Raw genomic sequence first — 14,616 nt, forward strand, 5'->3', positions numbered from 1 at the left:
ACCTGGCGCCTAAAGGGTTAAATCTATTAGTGAGTCTCTCCTCCTTTTGAAATGTAATGGGAACTCTCACTGTGTTGCCCTAGAGTGCATTTCCACCATCAGCTGGACATGAAATGATTTATGGCATTTATTACTTTCAGAAAGTTCCTGATAACTACGGCCTCCATGCTCTGTCCTAAAGGCCTGTGCTGCTCAGATAACCATATAATGTATTGCAGAGTCCCACTCAATCCCATTTTTCTGTCTTCTTCCAGCACCATCTCCTCAGCCTTCAACTCTCTAGCAACAGTAACCATGGAGGACCTGATTAAACCACACTTTCCAAACATGACAGAAGCTAAAGCCACGCTGCTGTCCAAGGGACTTGGTAAGACAAGTGCTTTAATTGTTTTTCTTCCTCAAATTGTACATTTCCACCATTGATTTGGGTACATATGCAGGTTTTGAAAATACAGGTAAACCCACTGACAATTGGCTGTTGACTAGTTTCACACTAAGTTAAGGTTGTCCCTTCTTTTCTGTTTTTTAAATTTTTTTTATTGTTTGTTTTTCTCTGATGTGTAATGTTCGATGCCACGGATACACAGGAAAAAAGGGTTTCCATCACTGCTCATCAGAGCTGCAGCCGATAAATACCTGTTTACTGCAGAGTCATTAGACCAAGGAATAAATGCCAATTGTACCGTTTCCCACTGAAGACAAAAGCCAAATGTTAGTGGGTTTTTGTCCAGTGTAAAAGGGGCTCTAGATACAGGACTTTCTTAAAAACTTGATATGAAATCTGTAGTGTGCAACCCATACTGTGATTAAAAACAAGCAGTACTTGATTAATGCTGCTTAATTTAGTACACACTTGAACCTACTGAGTGTAGTATATAACTTGCTGCCAACAGTAAGTTGGCAGCTGTAGCAGGTGTAACTAATAAATATTTCTTTGTCATCTGCTTGGTCCACAGCTTTGGTGTACGGCCTGGTGTGTCTGGCTATGGCCTATCTTGCCTCTCTAATGGGATCTGTGCTGCAGGTAGTGAACTATTGCTTTGAGTTGCACGTGAAGAGAAGTTATTTAATTTGAAGGTTATAAAATGTTTGTAAGTAAATACGTAGTAAAAACGTGGCTACTTTTAGTTAGAAAAATCAGCTGTAGTTTTTTGTTATTATGCAGCCGTTCGGTACAGTTAACTAGCAGACACGTTATCAGCAGCTGAAGAAGGTGCCATGCTCTCTATCCTCTGTGACCTCAGGCAGCCTTCAGCATCTTTGGGATGGTGGGTGGTCCTCTGCTGGGTGTCTTCTGTCTGGGAATGTTCTTTCCCTGGGCAAACCCTACAGTAAGTCATTTAATTTGTGATTTGATTCTCTTTCCTTACCTATATACCTTTGTCTCAATATGCTAACAGAAACACAAACATGATTACACGTTTGTTCTGATCTGTTAAACAAACCCAACTGTTCTCCTCTGTTACCTCCTCAGGGTGCATTGGTTGGGTTAGCAGCAGGCCTCGCAATGGCCTTCTGGATCGGCATCGGCAGCTTCGTGATGCGTCTGCCCGGCCCCACCCCGTTGCCACCACTCAACACCACCGCTCTGCCCCTGTTCGACAACATGACCACCACTGTCATGACTACACTGGTCAGCGCAGCTAAGCCAAGGTAACACATGAATCCCAAGAGCTTACATTATACTCATGTGTTGGTTCCAGTACTTTCACTGAACACCACAGAGAGACTGCAGATGCTCAGTCACGTAATAACAGATTATAAAGAAATAATTTGTCACTGCGTCTTTAATCTTACTCTTTCCTTCAGGCCGACAGGTGTGGAGGCACTCTACTCATTGTCCTACATGTGGTACAGTGCTCACAACTCAACCACTGTGGTGGTGGTGGGCCTGCTAGTCAGCCTACTAACAGGTACACACACTTTGACTTGTCGCATCAGCTTCAAAACCAGTTATATCCCATTAATAATGATATTAGTAACTGCCATCTGAACACTAGGAATTGTGAAAATAACAATGACTGCTTGGAAACACAGGTCATGTGACGCCCATACAGATGTATGTGAGATTTACAGATTTATCACATCTGAAACTATCAGGTCCATTATATTTTAAAGCCGCCAAAGCCGTCACATCAGCTATTATTTTCATGTTAGTTACTGTATGTGTGAAGGCAGCTGGCCAAACTTGTCAGATAAAGATGCTAGTGCACACACATTATGGTCACTTTCTTTTAGCATGTGCGCTGGGGGAGCAGCTTTCACCCAAATGAAAGGGCCACCCTTTTTTCATCAATTGTGTAATACAGCGGTTCCCAACCTTTTTCCTCAAGGGGCCCCTTCTCTATCATTGACTGAACTAACGACCCCTGACTAAATTACACATTTTATGGATATTTTATATTATATTCAATGCATAAAAGTAACAATAGATTATTTCCTGTGAATATACTGTGTAAGTTTCCCTACATGCCTTAAAATCTAGAGGGCCTTGTGACCTATGTGAGGCTTTGGCAACCCCTAGTGGGGGCCCCGATCCCGGGGTTGGGAACCAGTGGTTTAATACTTCATGTATGTTAGGTAGTAAGATTTCGGTAGCTTGCTATAGTGTGCCAAATAAATACATTCAAATGTTAACAGATTCTCAGATTAGCAACATCTGTATGATATACACTCTGATATTACTGTAGTTAGGCCGTAGTTTGTCTTCATGTCATTTTCCACTAGAGTGATGTCACTCTGGTTTATTCTGGTCCTTTCATTTTGTCCTGTTCTTATTACCCTATAGCACTCTTACTTAGTTTAAAGGCAGAATTGATTCAAGGTAAATATGTTATATGGTATCTTTCAACATCAGGACCTATGAAGGAGAAGGAGCTGACCCCCGGCACAGTGTTTCCAGTCCTGGGCACACTGCTCTTCTTTCTGCCTGAGCGTTACAGAGAGAAGCTCTGCTGCATCACTCCTCTGGCTCAGAAGGTAACCTCACATTTACACTCTCTCTCTTCCTCTCTCCTCTCTCCTCCTGTGTGTTTTCCTCTTTTGTTTACCGTAACCCGAGCTTTCAATATTATCCTTGTTGACCAGCCTAAAGAAATCAACACACAGCCTTATCAGATGGCCAAGAGAGACCGCAACGGAGCAGCTTACTGCAAAGAGGACACGGTCACAGAGGACAAAGAGACAGAAAGCGACAGAGCACAAACAGAGGACGAAGACTTGGAGACGAGGAGCGTTCTGCCCTCATGCCAACTAACAGCTCACACGGTTCAGGAGACAGCCTTGTGATCCTTCCTGTCTTCTACTTATAACACGCACAAGACGCACACATACACACTTTGACCCCCAGCTACTGTACTAACAGCTCCTTGGGGGGCAGGGGGTGCGTCAAAAGACAGATCATAGATGTGAAGTCCATCACTAAGTAGAATGTCCAGAAAGTCTACGGCACCAGGGTTGGGTGTTTTACAATGACATAATCAGTTGAATCTGATTATAGAAAAGGCTTAAGGACTATGGCAGTATCTGCATGGGGAACAGGTGTTTTATTGGTACCTGCTCACATTTTTTGCTAAAAAAAAACAACTGGAATTCAACTTTTGCCAGGCTGGAACTGTACATTGAAAGCCCAAATGGCAGCAGTCAAAGAAGAGATGAGTCTAGTTATCTCCATTAGGAACACTGACGACGCCATGCACCCACAGGTTTTGAGTCTGTACAGATGTGTGCAGATGTATGTGTGCAATTTGAAGATAGAGTGGGGTAGCTCCCATGCACAATGCTGTGACTGGATCCAGTCGTTCTGTGTAACAAAAGAATCAGGTAGTTAATAGATCCAATATGTAAAATGTGTTATTTTTGTAGAGAAGATGGAACCACAAAAATCAGTAAATGTAAGAGAATATAATATAAAAAGAAAAGAGAGACTGAAGGCATGGCAATGTGTGCTACTGTGATAGTGTCGTGTCTTTACATGGCCTTGGTTTAATGCTAATAGTCGCCTTCTAGCTGCCTACACCTGGTGGCAGTTAAATTAGTCGGAGCACAGTAAATCCTTAACTGCCACCACCATGTTCCTACCAACAGTGCATGAGTAGGATTCCAGTCAGTGTGCAGAGCCGCTGTCTACCCATGCATGTTCTAGTTGTTTCCACAAACAGGTTAATATTATTCACTGGTTCCTGTCATTGATGGACTTGTCTACATGCGATGTACAACAAATCCCTCATTCACTACTCCCTATAGAATACACACTCATTAGTTTACATTATAGTGAGCGGTAAATCCGATTTTGGACACTTGGTCACTAGAGGTGTTGTGTCAGTCAACTGCTCATTTTTGCATCTATAAAATGCCATGTATTGCATTGTGGGATTATTTAAGTACTATTTTGTTCCATTGTTGGAATTTAAGGAGTAGTGTATCAATTTGACACTCAGAATGTGAGCACTAAAATAAAATGGCAGACAGTAAATCTAATATAGTAACAAAGTAAATGGGGTGTGATTTTGGACTGTGTTGTGTTCAATTGAAAACACACAATCGTAAAAAGAGACCAGAAGAGAACGTTTTTAACGTTAATCTTACGGTGAAGCCTTATTCAGACCAAATCAGGCAAAATCACCATTCATTTGGGAGGGTGCCGCAGAGCATGCCAAAAAAATAACGCAGCAGCCTTGCGGCAAAAAAGTTACGTCTAAATGGAATTTCGAGAAACACATCCCAAGGGATATCACAAAAACCGATACTGGTACCAAGTCAATGCCAGAATTCTAAAAAACTGTACTCGTTTTTCTACAGTACCAAGGATGCAGTTCTATAAGAGAGCAGCAAATACGGCCACACATATTCTAGTCGGCCATTAAATGCCACAGGAAGAACATGTTGAAGAGTGCAGCTGTACAGGTGATTTACTAACAAATCTTTCGTGCACAGTGCTCCGCTGTCTCTCTGCCACTGTGCTCTGTGTCACTGTGCTCTGTGTGTTAGGGCGCTCAGCCCCACCCACAGTGAAACACAATCACGGGTGGTCAGAGGCGATAGAGAGAGTGGTGGAGAGTCGCACACTGATCACGCCACTGCAAGTGCAACAAAAGCCCTGTGAACCAAAAGCAAGTAAGAGTAATTTATTAACATAATCCGTGCAAAAGATTTGAGGTTTGGCTATTTTAAGTATAATGAAACATTAAGGAACAGCTTGGATGCAGGTAGTTTTTTTTCTTGATGCAATACAGAGCTATTCATCTGTATTATTAAGGAAAATAATAATATTGGAAAATAATGCAAAAAAATTTAATTGGGATGGGGGCAGAAAAACTATTGGGACATTTTTACTGTGTTATCGAATATTGAGAACTGTGGAATTTCACTGGTATTTTTTTTATCGACTTCTACATTTCTGGTCACGTACCGGTCAACCCTAATTCCACATGCTGCGGTGGTCGAGTGAGCTTGGTAGTAAATGCAAAGAGGGTGGTAGAGACAGCAGGTAAATCAAAGAAAATTTAAAAATTACACCGCTGCACAACCCCGCGCTAATCTCCGCAATGCCTGATTAGGTGTGAATATGGCCCAATACAATACTTTCATGCCATTGTGTTATTGGTTACTCTTTGGCCAGTATGGATATAAAGAATGATTACATTTCATTTCAATTTTATTTGTATAGCGCCACCAGTGCACTTGCAAGTATTGTATTGTAAGATTTTATCTTTTAAATGATGTGATGGAAGAAGTACAATTAATCTAGGTGAGGGGAGTTTGTGAGATGTTGAGGCATTAAGTGTAATTAACAGGATCATATAAAGACCAATACGCTGGCCATTAAATGAATCAGGAAACCCATGTCATCAATGCTTTTTACATAAGATATTTCATCCTCAGAACTGACACATTGTTTGTGTAGTTTTTCCGTCATGGGATATGTTGATGAAAACCCCATGAAGTTAAAAAGTGCCTCACTGACCGAGTGTTTATGTGGGATGTGTTTGCAGCACTCCATAATACTGTTAGCTGTCTGGCTTTCATTAGCTTTATATGTTTTACAGTACACACGTCTCAGCTGGATCTATTGCATAAACAGAACCCCTACTTATTCATGGGTTTACACCTGCTCCCATCTTATATGACTGCCCTGAATAAAGCACAGCACTGCTCTGAATCACACAAAGAAACCATCTTGGACCCTTTGAGATGGACCTCCTAGAGTTCCTGTAGGGCAGTAACTTATTTTAAGGTAAAGACAATTCAGTCGTCTCTGGTCATTTTGTATTTGAAATATCTTTGTAAGTGCCCGTCTTTTCTTGTTTCTTTTTTTTAAATATAGGTTGTTAGTGCCAGTATGTGATTGGTTTGCGTAACAGTGTGTCATTTATATTAATATTATTGTCATGATTTTTTGGAATCACAGAATTCTTGACCATCACCATTTTAAGTCATCCATTGTCATTTTGTAAGAGGAGTGTGTGCAGTGTTTTGAGTCAGTACTGTCTGTTCTCATAGTGTGACTATGTTTGTTCAGCTCGTAACGGCCAAACCAGCCTGACATGTTTCCAAAGAGTTTTCGACAGTTTATGGAGAGTCCACGTGAAGTACAAATGTTTACCTGCATCTCATCTAAACAGTCACCTTGCTTTATGCTAAAAACTAAGACATCCACGTCTCAGTTGCCTTGTCCTGTTCAAATTTGTTTGCCGGTGTTGTAAGTACATGCCAGACAATCAAGGTGACCCAGTTTAACAGCTTAGCATGTCTAATTTATTTGAAACGGATTACGGACTCTCGAGACCACTAGATCCCCTGTCTGATGGAATGTTGAGCCCTTTTAAACTCCATGTCCATTACAGAACCAACACCATCATCCTGATTCTCAAATACCTCAATTTATCCAAAGCATATAGAATATGAATTTGTTTTGTTACCAACAGAAGATATGTTTGAGATCACATTTGTACATTTTTGTAATTTCACATAAAGCCTGAGCACATTTCATAAGCAGAAATGTGGAATTCTATATGCAAAAACCATGAAATGTTTGTTTTTTGTAAACGTCAGGCAGATATGGGAACGTAGCAGAACACTGTTAAGATGTGATAGCATTTTTAACATCCTTTGCCTTAGACAGCATTCCACAGGAAATGTTGGCTCATGTTTTAGCATTACATCCCATAATATAGCCTGTACAGCCACAGTTTTCCCAAAGATTTGAATGGCTCCTAGATTTTTTTTAACCATTTTAAAATCACATGTGATAATGTGTAACATGTGCATCCCTCTCCCTCATACCTGAAATTACTTGAAGTGTGTGCCTGTAATGTTACCTCATTGATATGCAGATAAAAGCCCCCTTTTATATATGTGAGGGAACATAATTCAAGTGCTGCCATGTTATTGCTGTTAAAGATGTCCTTTATACACCCAGACTGGGTGGAGCACTGTGATACTAATGAACACTAACACGTAATAAAGCACAATGATGTCAGTAAGAATTTGACTGTAGCCATCAGTTGGTGTAAAGCAGCTTAGTTTCAGTGTTTAATGTGTTGATTTTAATGACAATAACTCGAGGTCCTCTACAAGTGTCATACGTCCTTATTGTATTGATTAGTGGCCTTTTACCAGTGAATCAGTTTGGGCCGCACAGTAACACTGTTGAGAAGATGGTTTGCGAAAGAAAAAGCGTGGCACTTAGTAATTTCCAACAACAATAAATATTGTTTTAAACAATATTTATTATATTTGTTCTCCCATCCACAAGAATTCTTCTTGTTATGCATTCCAAAAAACACAAACCCATAAGCACTGAAGTCGAGATGACTTCTGTGCTTTGGCTGTGCCTTCATTTTGTGATTTTTATTTAAACGTAGTTTTTACGGAAGCCATGAAAGGCAAGTGAAACATTTTCTTTTCTCATGATCGAATTGTTTTTCACCTGTAAAAATTGGTTTAGTTCTCTTCATCTGTAAAAACGTGAAAAAAAGATCAGGGTAGAAAAAAAATTATTTATTTCCTCGAAAAAAATCTGTGAAAACCGGTAAAACAAAACAAATTTTTTCTACCTGTCAACATGGGTAATCTGTGAAAATGTGAAAAGAAAAAATCAGAAGGAAAAAAAAAATTGCTTAGAAAAATGTGAAAAGAAATTCACATCTTTCACAGATGAAAACATTTTTAAAACCTTAGAAAAATTATCATGCGAAAATTTTTAAAAAAAACCTTTGCTTTCAGGGCTTCCATAAGTTTTCATACATAGTCCAGGATATTTCCATGAATATAAACTCAGTCCCAAACAACTGTAGTGGACCAAATCCAGATTTCTGAATGAATAAATGAATCCTGTGTCACATGATATGGTGGGGAGAAACATTCCTGGTGATGGAGTGTGAAACAGAAGTGGTGCATGCACCTTTTAAGTTCAGTGAAAAGCTAACCTGACTAAATCTATCGACATGTTTCACTGTTGTTGGATGTATGACTATTAAATTTATTTAAGTTAAATGTAATTGAATTGAGATGTTATTAAAATGATGACAAATTCATTAATGTCAGCTGTTTTATGTTTATTGTAAAAAAGAAGTGGTGAACCTGTCATCTGTTTTTGTGCCACCTAGTGGGAAAGATGTTTACTTGCCCTCCTAGTAACTAAAGTAAAAGTTAAAATAGAAACATGATCAGATGTTTTTTTTTTTTAATGTGATTTGTTTTCTGTAGCTCTGAACAGTCCCTTACAGCTGCAGTAGGTTTTTATAAAAATAACTTTTTGTCATTTGCTGAAACTTTAACTGTAGCCTGACAGTAGTACGTATGAGACAGATAATGTGTTAAAAATGCTCCTAATGGCAATTGGAAGAGACTATTGTACCCAAAAGAAAACAGCCAATCAGGGCCAAAAAGACACTTAAGAGGCTTGAACATAGCTGAGCCTAAATCCCAGTGTCAGTATTTGACAACCTGGAATGAGACTCAACAATCAACTGTCTTTCTCTGATTGAATTGTTTTTTTGTGGATTCTTACAAATGCCATTAGGAGTACTAGGAGGAGCCAGAGGAACCTGATTTTTTCATAGATTATCTGGCTCATGTACTACTGTCAGGATATAATGAAAGTTTCAGCAAATATGACAAAACATTACTTACTGACATATTGAAGAAGTTAGCTACTTCAGCTTTAAAGGACTGCTTTCAGCCAGCCAGGGTGGTACTACTCTGAAGACAAATATTCACTGGTAAACATTATTCAGCATTATATACAAGCCATAAATCCTAAATGAGCTGCATGAGCATATGTTACTGCTCCAAAAACTGCTGTAAAAGTGTTCATATAATTAATTCACAGGTCTTACAAGCATTACTATACAACAACAGGAAATCTAAATCTAAATGGTTGGCTGATAATGTTCATAAATTATGCTATAACTCCCTTTATTGGATTTGTCTTATTTGCAGAACACATCTGCTGCAAAGTTGACTGAAATAATACTAAATACCAAGGTCAAAGGTCAAGTTACTAAAAGTTAAAAGTTACATTTTAAGTTGAAACTGAATTAAAGGCGAACACCCTGGATGGAGAGAAAGGTTTGTATGAATAAAAAATGGAATGGGGCTGATGGGCTTGTGATTATACCAGGTTTCAGAATGAATTTGCCATAAACATTTTGGCGTTTAAAATGAAAGCTTTCCCTAATCCTCTGCTGCGAGTCAGGACATCTGCAAATGCTGCTGTTTTGAGAAACCAGAATGTTCCTCCTCAGTCAGTGGCTGTCTGATCCCACGGGAAAGTCTTATCCTTTCCCCCACATGTAACCCCTGTTTGGTCAGAGTGACTGTTTCCCTGTTGGTGTCATCTATAGGATCCCCCAAACTGATACACAACCGTAAGCAAACCCATATTTGATACGGGATTAGGCAGATTTACAGGGAAGAGTATGAAACCTTTCCACAGAACAAGTTAGTTAGAACCCCTGAATTGTTTTATTTATATGTTTAATTTTCAGAAATGTTTCCAAATAAATAATATGATTTTTAACACACTATTAATTTGACAGCATTTCACACCACACTGGGGTGGCTGCTGGGGTAGCTAGGCTTTTTCTGGTTTCTGCCTGAATGGCACAATGTGTCATTTAATCTTCAATTAGTTTGAATCAAATAACCATTTATAATGATACAAACCATCACACATGTATTATAGCAGCCACATTCTCCAAAAGAGCATCATCATGTTCTCAACACCCAAAACAAATCGTCCTCTGAGGGTGTGATCACGTGATTTACACATGGTCGCTTGATGATGACGTGTGCGTGAGATTTCTGTATATCAGAGCTGAGAAAGATTGGCAACATTACCAGGTTGCCAAATACCGATGCTGGGAACGAGCCCCCAACCCAAAGTGTCTTTATATCTGTCTTGGCTCTGATTGGCTGTTCGTTCAGGCCCGGTGGATTCTTGCAAATGCCATTAGGAACACTAAAAGGAGCCAGAGGAACCAGTCTCGTACTACTGTCAGGATATAGTGAAAGTTTCATAAAAGTAACCTACTGCAGCTTTATTTTACCAGTGTAACATCATTTCATTTAGAGAAATAATCTTATCACAGACTGATCAAAAATTATTTATTTCTAACATTAGTTTTGTTCAGCAGTGGAGTCGATTTGTCACCACCAACTTTTTTCCTTTTTCTTTGCCCCTTTCACCTTTATCTCCCCCTCTGTTGTCCTCTTGTCCTTGTCTCTTAGTCTTTCCATATTTATTTTCTCCACAGTTCAGCTCTCTCTTCCTCTTCATCCTTCTCTCGAGTCATCCTCCTCCCTCTCGCTGTCATCCGCTCCCTCAACTTAAACCCAGTTCCAGCACAGGCCTGGGCCAAAGCAGGGGGAGTGTGGCCTCAGAGTTCCATAAATCCAGCCTGTAACCAGAGTGTACTGGCCATAATGAGAAGGAGATAGTGAAAATATGTTGATTATCTCCCAACATGAGACGATGAGCGGGCAGTTTGGATACACACTCTCTTGAAGCTGTTCCAGTGGCATAAATAGCTGTCTTTACACACACATACACACTTTAAAGGCACCTGTGACTGTTATATGTTCTGATATAATGTATATATTACATTATATCAGAATCTGTAGGCACGCTGAGCAATTTATTTTTCTGATTAACCAGAACTGCTGTGAATAATGGAGTATTTAATCCATATTCTATTTGAAAGGAATGATTAAAATATTTGGCACTAAGAATGATATATTCCATAGAGTGTGGCCTTTTGGTCCAGCTGTGTGTTATCCACCCAACTGAAGTTGTTCCTGGTTATACTGGCTGGGTTAGTGTTCTTTGATGGCTTTGCAATGGTCCATGAGCGACACCTTGTTTAAAGTCAACGCAGATGCCAAGTTAAGGCTGCATTTAGTTAATGCTAGGTTTCTGAATGCCTTATGCAGAAGACTAAAACTCATAGGGAAAAAATCTGACACAATTAAAGCTGCAATCAGCAATGATCTATGAGTATGGTGCAGATAGGATCATGTATACTAAACTTATGACAGCCTCCTGTTTCATGGCAATACATCAAAATTCCACGGCAAGCCATAGACACACCATTTGACGCAGTCACAATTTTTTTTATCTTGATGGTCTTTAGACTGAACTGACCAAATTTGAAGTCGGTTCGATCAATTCCCCTAAGAGGAGTTTGTTAAAGTACAACGTGCCATATTGCCAAACATGACCACGAAATTCAATATGGCCAACTTCCTGCTGGGTTTGGGCTATGGGTCCAATTTTTACCAATTTTCATACATATTAGTAAAATGTGACTCTCTTTCAAGCCATTCTGCCATGCCCATGTGTGAGACCCATAGAATATCAAAATTTCCGCCACCACCTGAATTGCAGCCAGTGATTGGTTTGTCCGTTTTGGGCTACTGTAGAAACATGGCAGTTCAACATGGCGGCCTCCATAGAAGAGGACCTGCTCCCTCTGTAGATAAAAACAGCTCATTCTAAAGTAACGAAAACACAATTCTTATATTCAGGTGTTTATACACTAATGACAAAACATACCTATGAATACTATATTCCATTTTTGACACTAGATCCTTCTGAATGTTACACACTGGACCTTTAAAGACATGAATCTAGTAAAGTTGATCTCTTTTTGCAATGTTTTTTCATTTCATTTTTTCCAGCAAAAACCTCAATTAACCTTTTAAAGATTTATAAATACAGTATTTTCTTTCGACACATACATGTGCAGAGTTTGCACATGCACATGTATCAGCCAGCTGCGACCCTGGTCCTGGTTCTCATTTGACCTTAGTCAGTCTCTTGCAGTTGCTTTACCAAACTGTCTGGCTTCTCCTGTCCTTCTGTAACCTCTGCCTTAGTAGCCAGACTCCAAGCAGCTCCAAATTAGTCATAACTACAAGGGATATCGGGGGCAGCAGCCCCCTCCTTCCCCCTCTCTGGACAGATTTATAGACCTAGCCTTGAACGCTGATCTGTTGCTCGTGGAGCTGAGCCCATCTTCTTCCAGGGGAAATGATTTTAGTTAGTCTGAGCTCTCATCTGTTGTAGGCCTCTCCGATCCGCCCCACAAACATATCTATATGACTTATTGGATTGGATGTCAGTGCTGAGCTCTCATCGCAGCTAATACAGTGTAATCACACAGCAACAAAATATGATACTTAGTGAATTATAGTTTGAGATACAGGAACTACAAATACTGTGAAAAAAAAAGACAGTTTTTTTTTTCAGCCAGTCAAACTGTGCTAATGTTTAGTTTTTGGATTTACTTATTTTACTTTTAACTAAACTTACTTTTGAGCTGTAAATATACAAAATATCAATGTTTCTTTGCCATTTGTGGGGGATTTCATGATAATGAAAGCTAATGTAAAAGGGTTTGAGATCTTGAATTCAGACTTTTCAAAAAGTGGTGCATGTAGCTAAACAGTATCATATCACAACAAAATGCATGCACACTGACAAAAACCCTAGAGGAGTTTCCTAAAAAAAAAAGAATGCAACAAAAGAATCAATTCATGATTTCATGATTACTGAAAATCTGCATAGATGTAGTTTAAATATGTAGGCATCAATTTGGACATTAGGCTTTTAATTGTTTATCAGTCAGCAAAGCATTGAGCTAGAACTATGCAACATCTGGGCTCTGTGACCAGGTTAACATCATTATGAAATTAGTTTTCAAAATTTCTCCAACACTACCCAGTGATTTAATCCAGTGGTTCCTAACATGGGGATCGGGACCTAGCTAGAAAACTTAAAAAATATACACAGCAGGTCTATATTTCAGCACTTGGTGTGTTGGTTCATTTCCAAAAGAAAAGTAAATAAATAATACATTTATTTAAAGGTCTCATGGAACAATGGCCAAGAGTCACGGACAATAAAAAACTAAATTTGTCAAAAAATAAGCCTATTAGGTCTGTATGATTGTTAAAAATTATCCAAAAATACATCATACAGGATATACTTTGTATAAAAGTTCCCTGAATGGGAAATAGTCTGCTCAAAATTAATCCAAATCACTCGTTTTATACAAACTGCTTGAGGTTACAGAGTTCACTGTTTGGGTTCATTGTACAGTTCTTAATACAATATGAAATAAAACTTGTCAGTTTACTAAATGACAGAAAGGGGGTCCCTTAAGGAAAAGTGTTGGGAACCAGATAGAAATGGAATGTAATATTCAATCTACAGAGGAAGCGCCCTATTTCTACAGTAGCCCAGAAAAGACAAACTAACAGTTGCCCTGAAACTCACAAAAAATGTGAAAGGCCCTATCTACAGCCAGTGTCTGGTTTGTCCGTTCTAGGCTACTGTAGAAAATTGGGGTTCAACATAGGGCAGATCCATGGAGGGAACCTGTGGGCATCTGTAATAAAACGGTCTCAATTCTTAAGGTAACAAAAACATGACTGCCTATATTTCAGGCTGATTATTACACTAATGAAACATACCTATGAATGATTATATTCCATTTCTGCCAAAACGATCATTCTGAATGCTTACACACTGGACCTTTAAGAGCTGCAGGCTCTAACTGCCCACTCAGGTTTAATGTAACCACTGGGATTTTTTCTGCATCTACGATGTTTTTCGAATACGTGATGAACCAACACCAGAGCTGTTGTTGCAGGTGGTGTTTTACTTAAAGTAAAAGTTACATTCTGTGGCAGAGTGTAATGAGAATTAAGTGGTCATTACAGTAGAGATATGGAGGAATCAGACAGCAGCTGTGTTCCCACAACAATCCCTCCCTCACTGCTCATCTGTCTGTCCATCCTTCCACTCCCACACACACATACACACACACACACACAAACACACTGACTTCATGCGATACCACAAACATCTAAATAAAAAGCGTCAGACGATAACAAAGAAACATTTTATTTTTTTTTAAAGAGCACATGGGTGCCTGAGCTCGTCCATACTGTGAAAGTAACATCTGAAAAAAAATAATAATATAAAACACTGTACAAGCTTTAAATCAAGATAATAGGTTACACACTGTTCCTCCATGTAGTGATTTGTGGTGTAATTATTCAAACGAAGCAGCTTTTTCATTTCCTCGCATTAAACCCGCTCCTCAC

General features: G+C 39.2%; 1 protein-coding gene across 6 annotated transcripts in view; it reads left to right on the top strand.

The window, feature by feature from the left end:
- Positions 1-3,915, top strand: part of slc5a6a (solute carrier family 5 member 6a) — a 20,022-nt gene extending 16,107 nt beyond the window's left edge. For all 6 annotated transcript variants that reach the window (XM_035678479.1, XM_035678476.1, XM_035678475.1 and 3 more), the window contains 7 exons: positions 255-367; positions 957-1,024; positions 1,245-1,331; positions 1,475-1,653; positions 1,810-1,913; positions 2,858-2,979; positions 3,088-3,915. In XM_035678479.1, coding sequence (XP_035534372.1) covers positions 255-367; positions 957-1,024; positions 1,245-1,331; positions 1,475-1,653; positions 1,810-1,913; positions 2,858-2,979; positions 3,088-3,288 — 874 coding nt within the window. In that variant the 3' untranslated portion in view covers positions 3,289-3,915. The remainder of the gene's footprint in view (positions 1-254; positions 368-956; positions 1,025-1,244; positions 1,332-1,474; positions 1,654-1,809; positions 1,914-2,857; positions 2,980-3,087) is intronic.
- The last annotated feature ends 10,701 nt before the right edge of the window (positions 3,916-14,616 follow it).

Source organism: Morone saxatilis, unplaced genomic scaffold, assembly GCF_004916995.1.
Source record: "Morone saxatilis isolate NCDOM2014 unplaced genomic scaffold, NCSU_SB_2.0 Contig7, whole genome shotgun sequence".
Classification (NCBI taxonomy): domain Eukaryota; kingdom Metazoa; phylum Chordata; class Actinopteri; family Moronidae; genus Morone; species Morone saxatilis.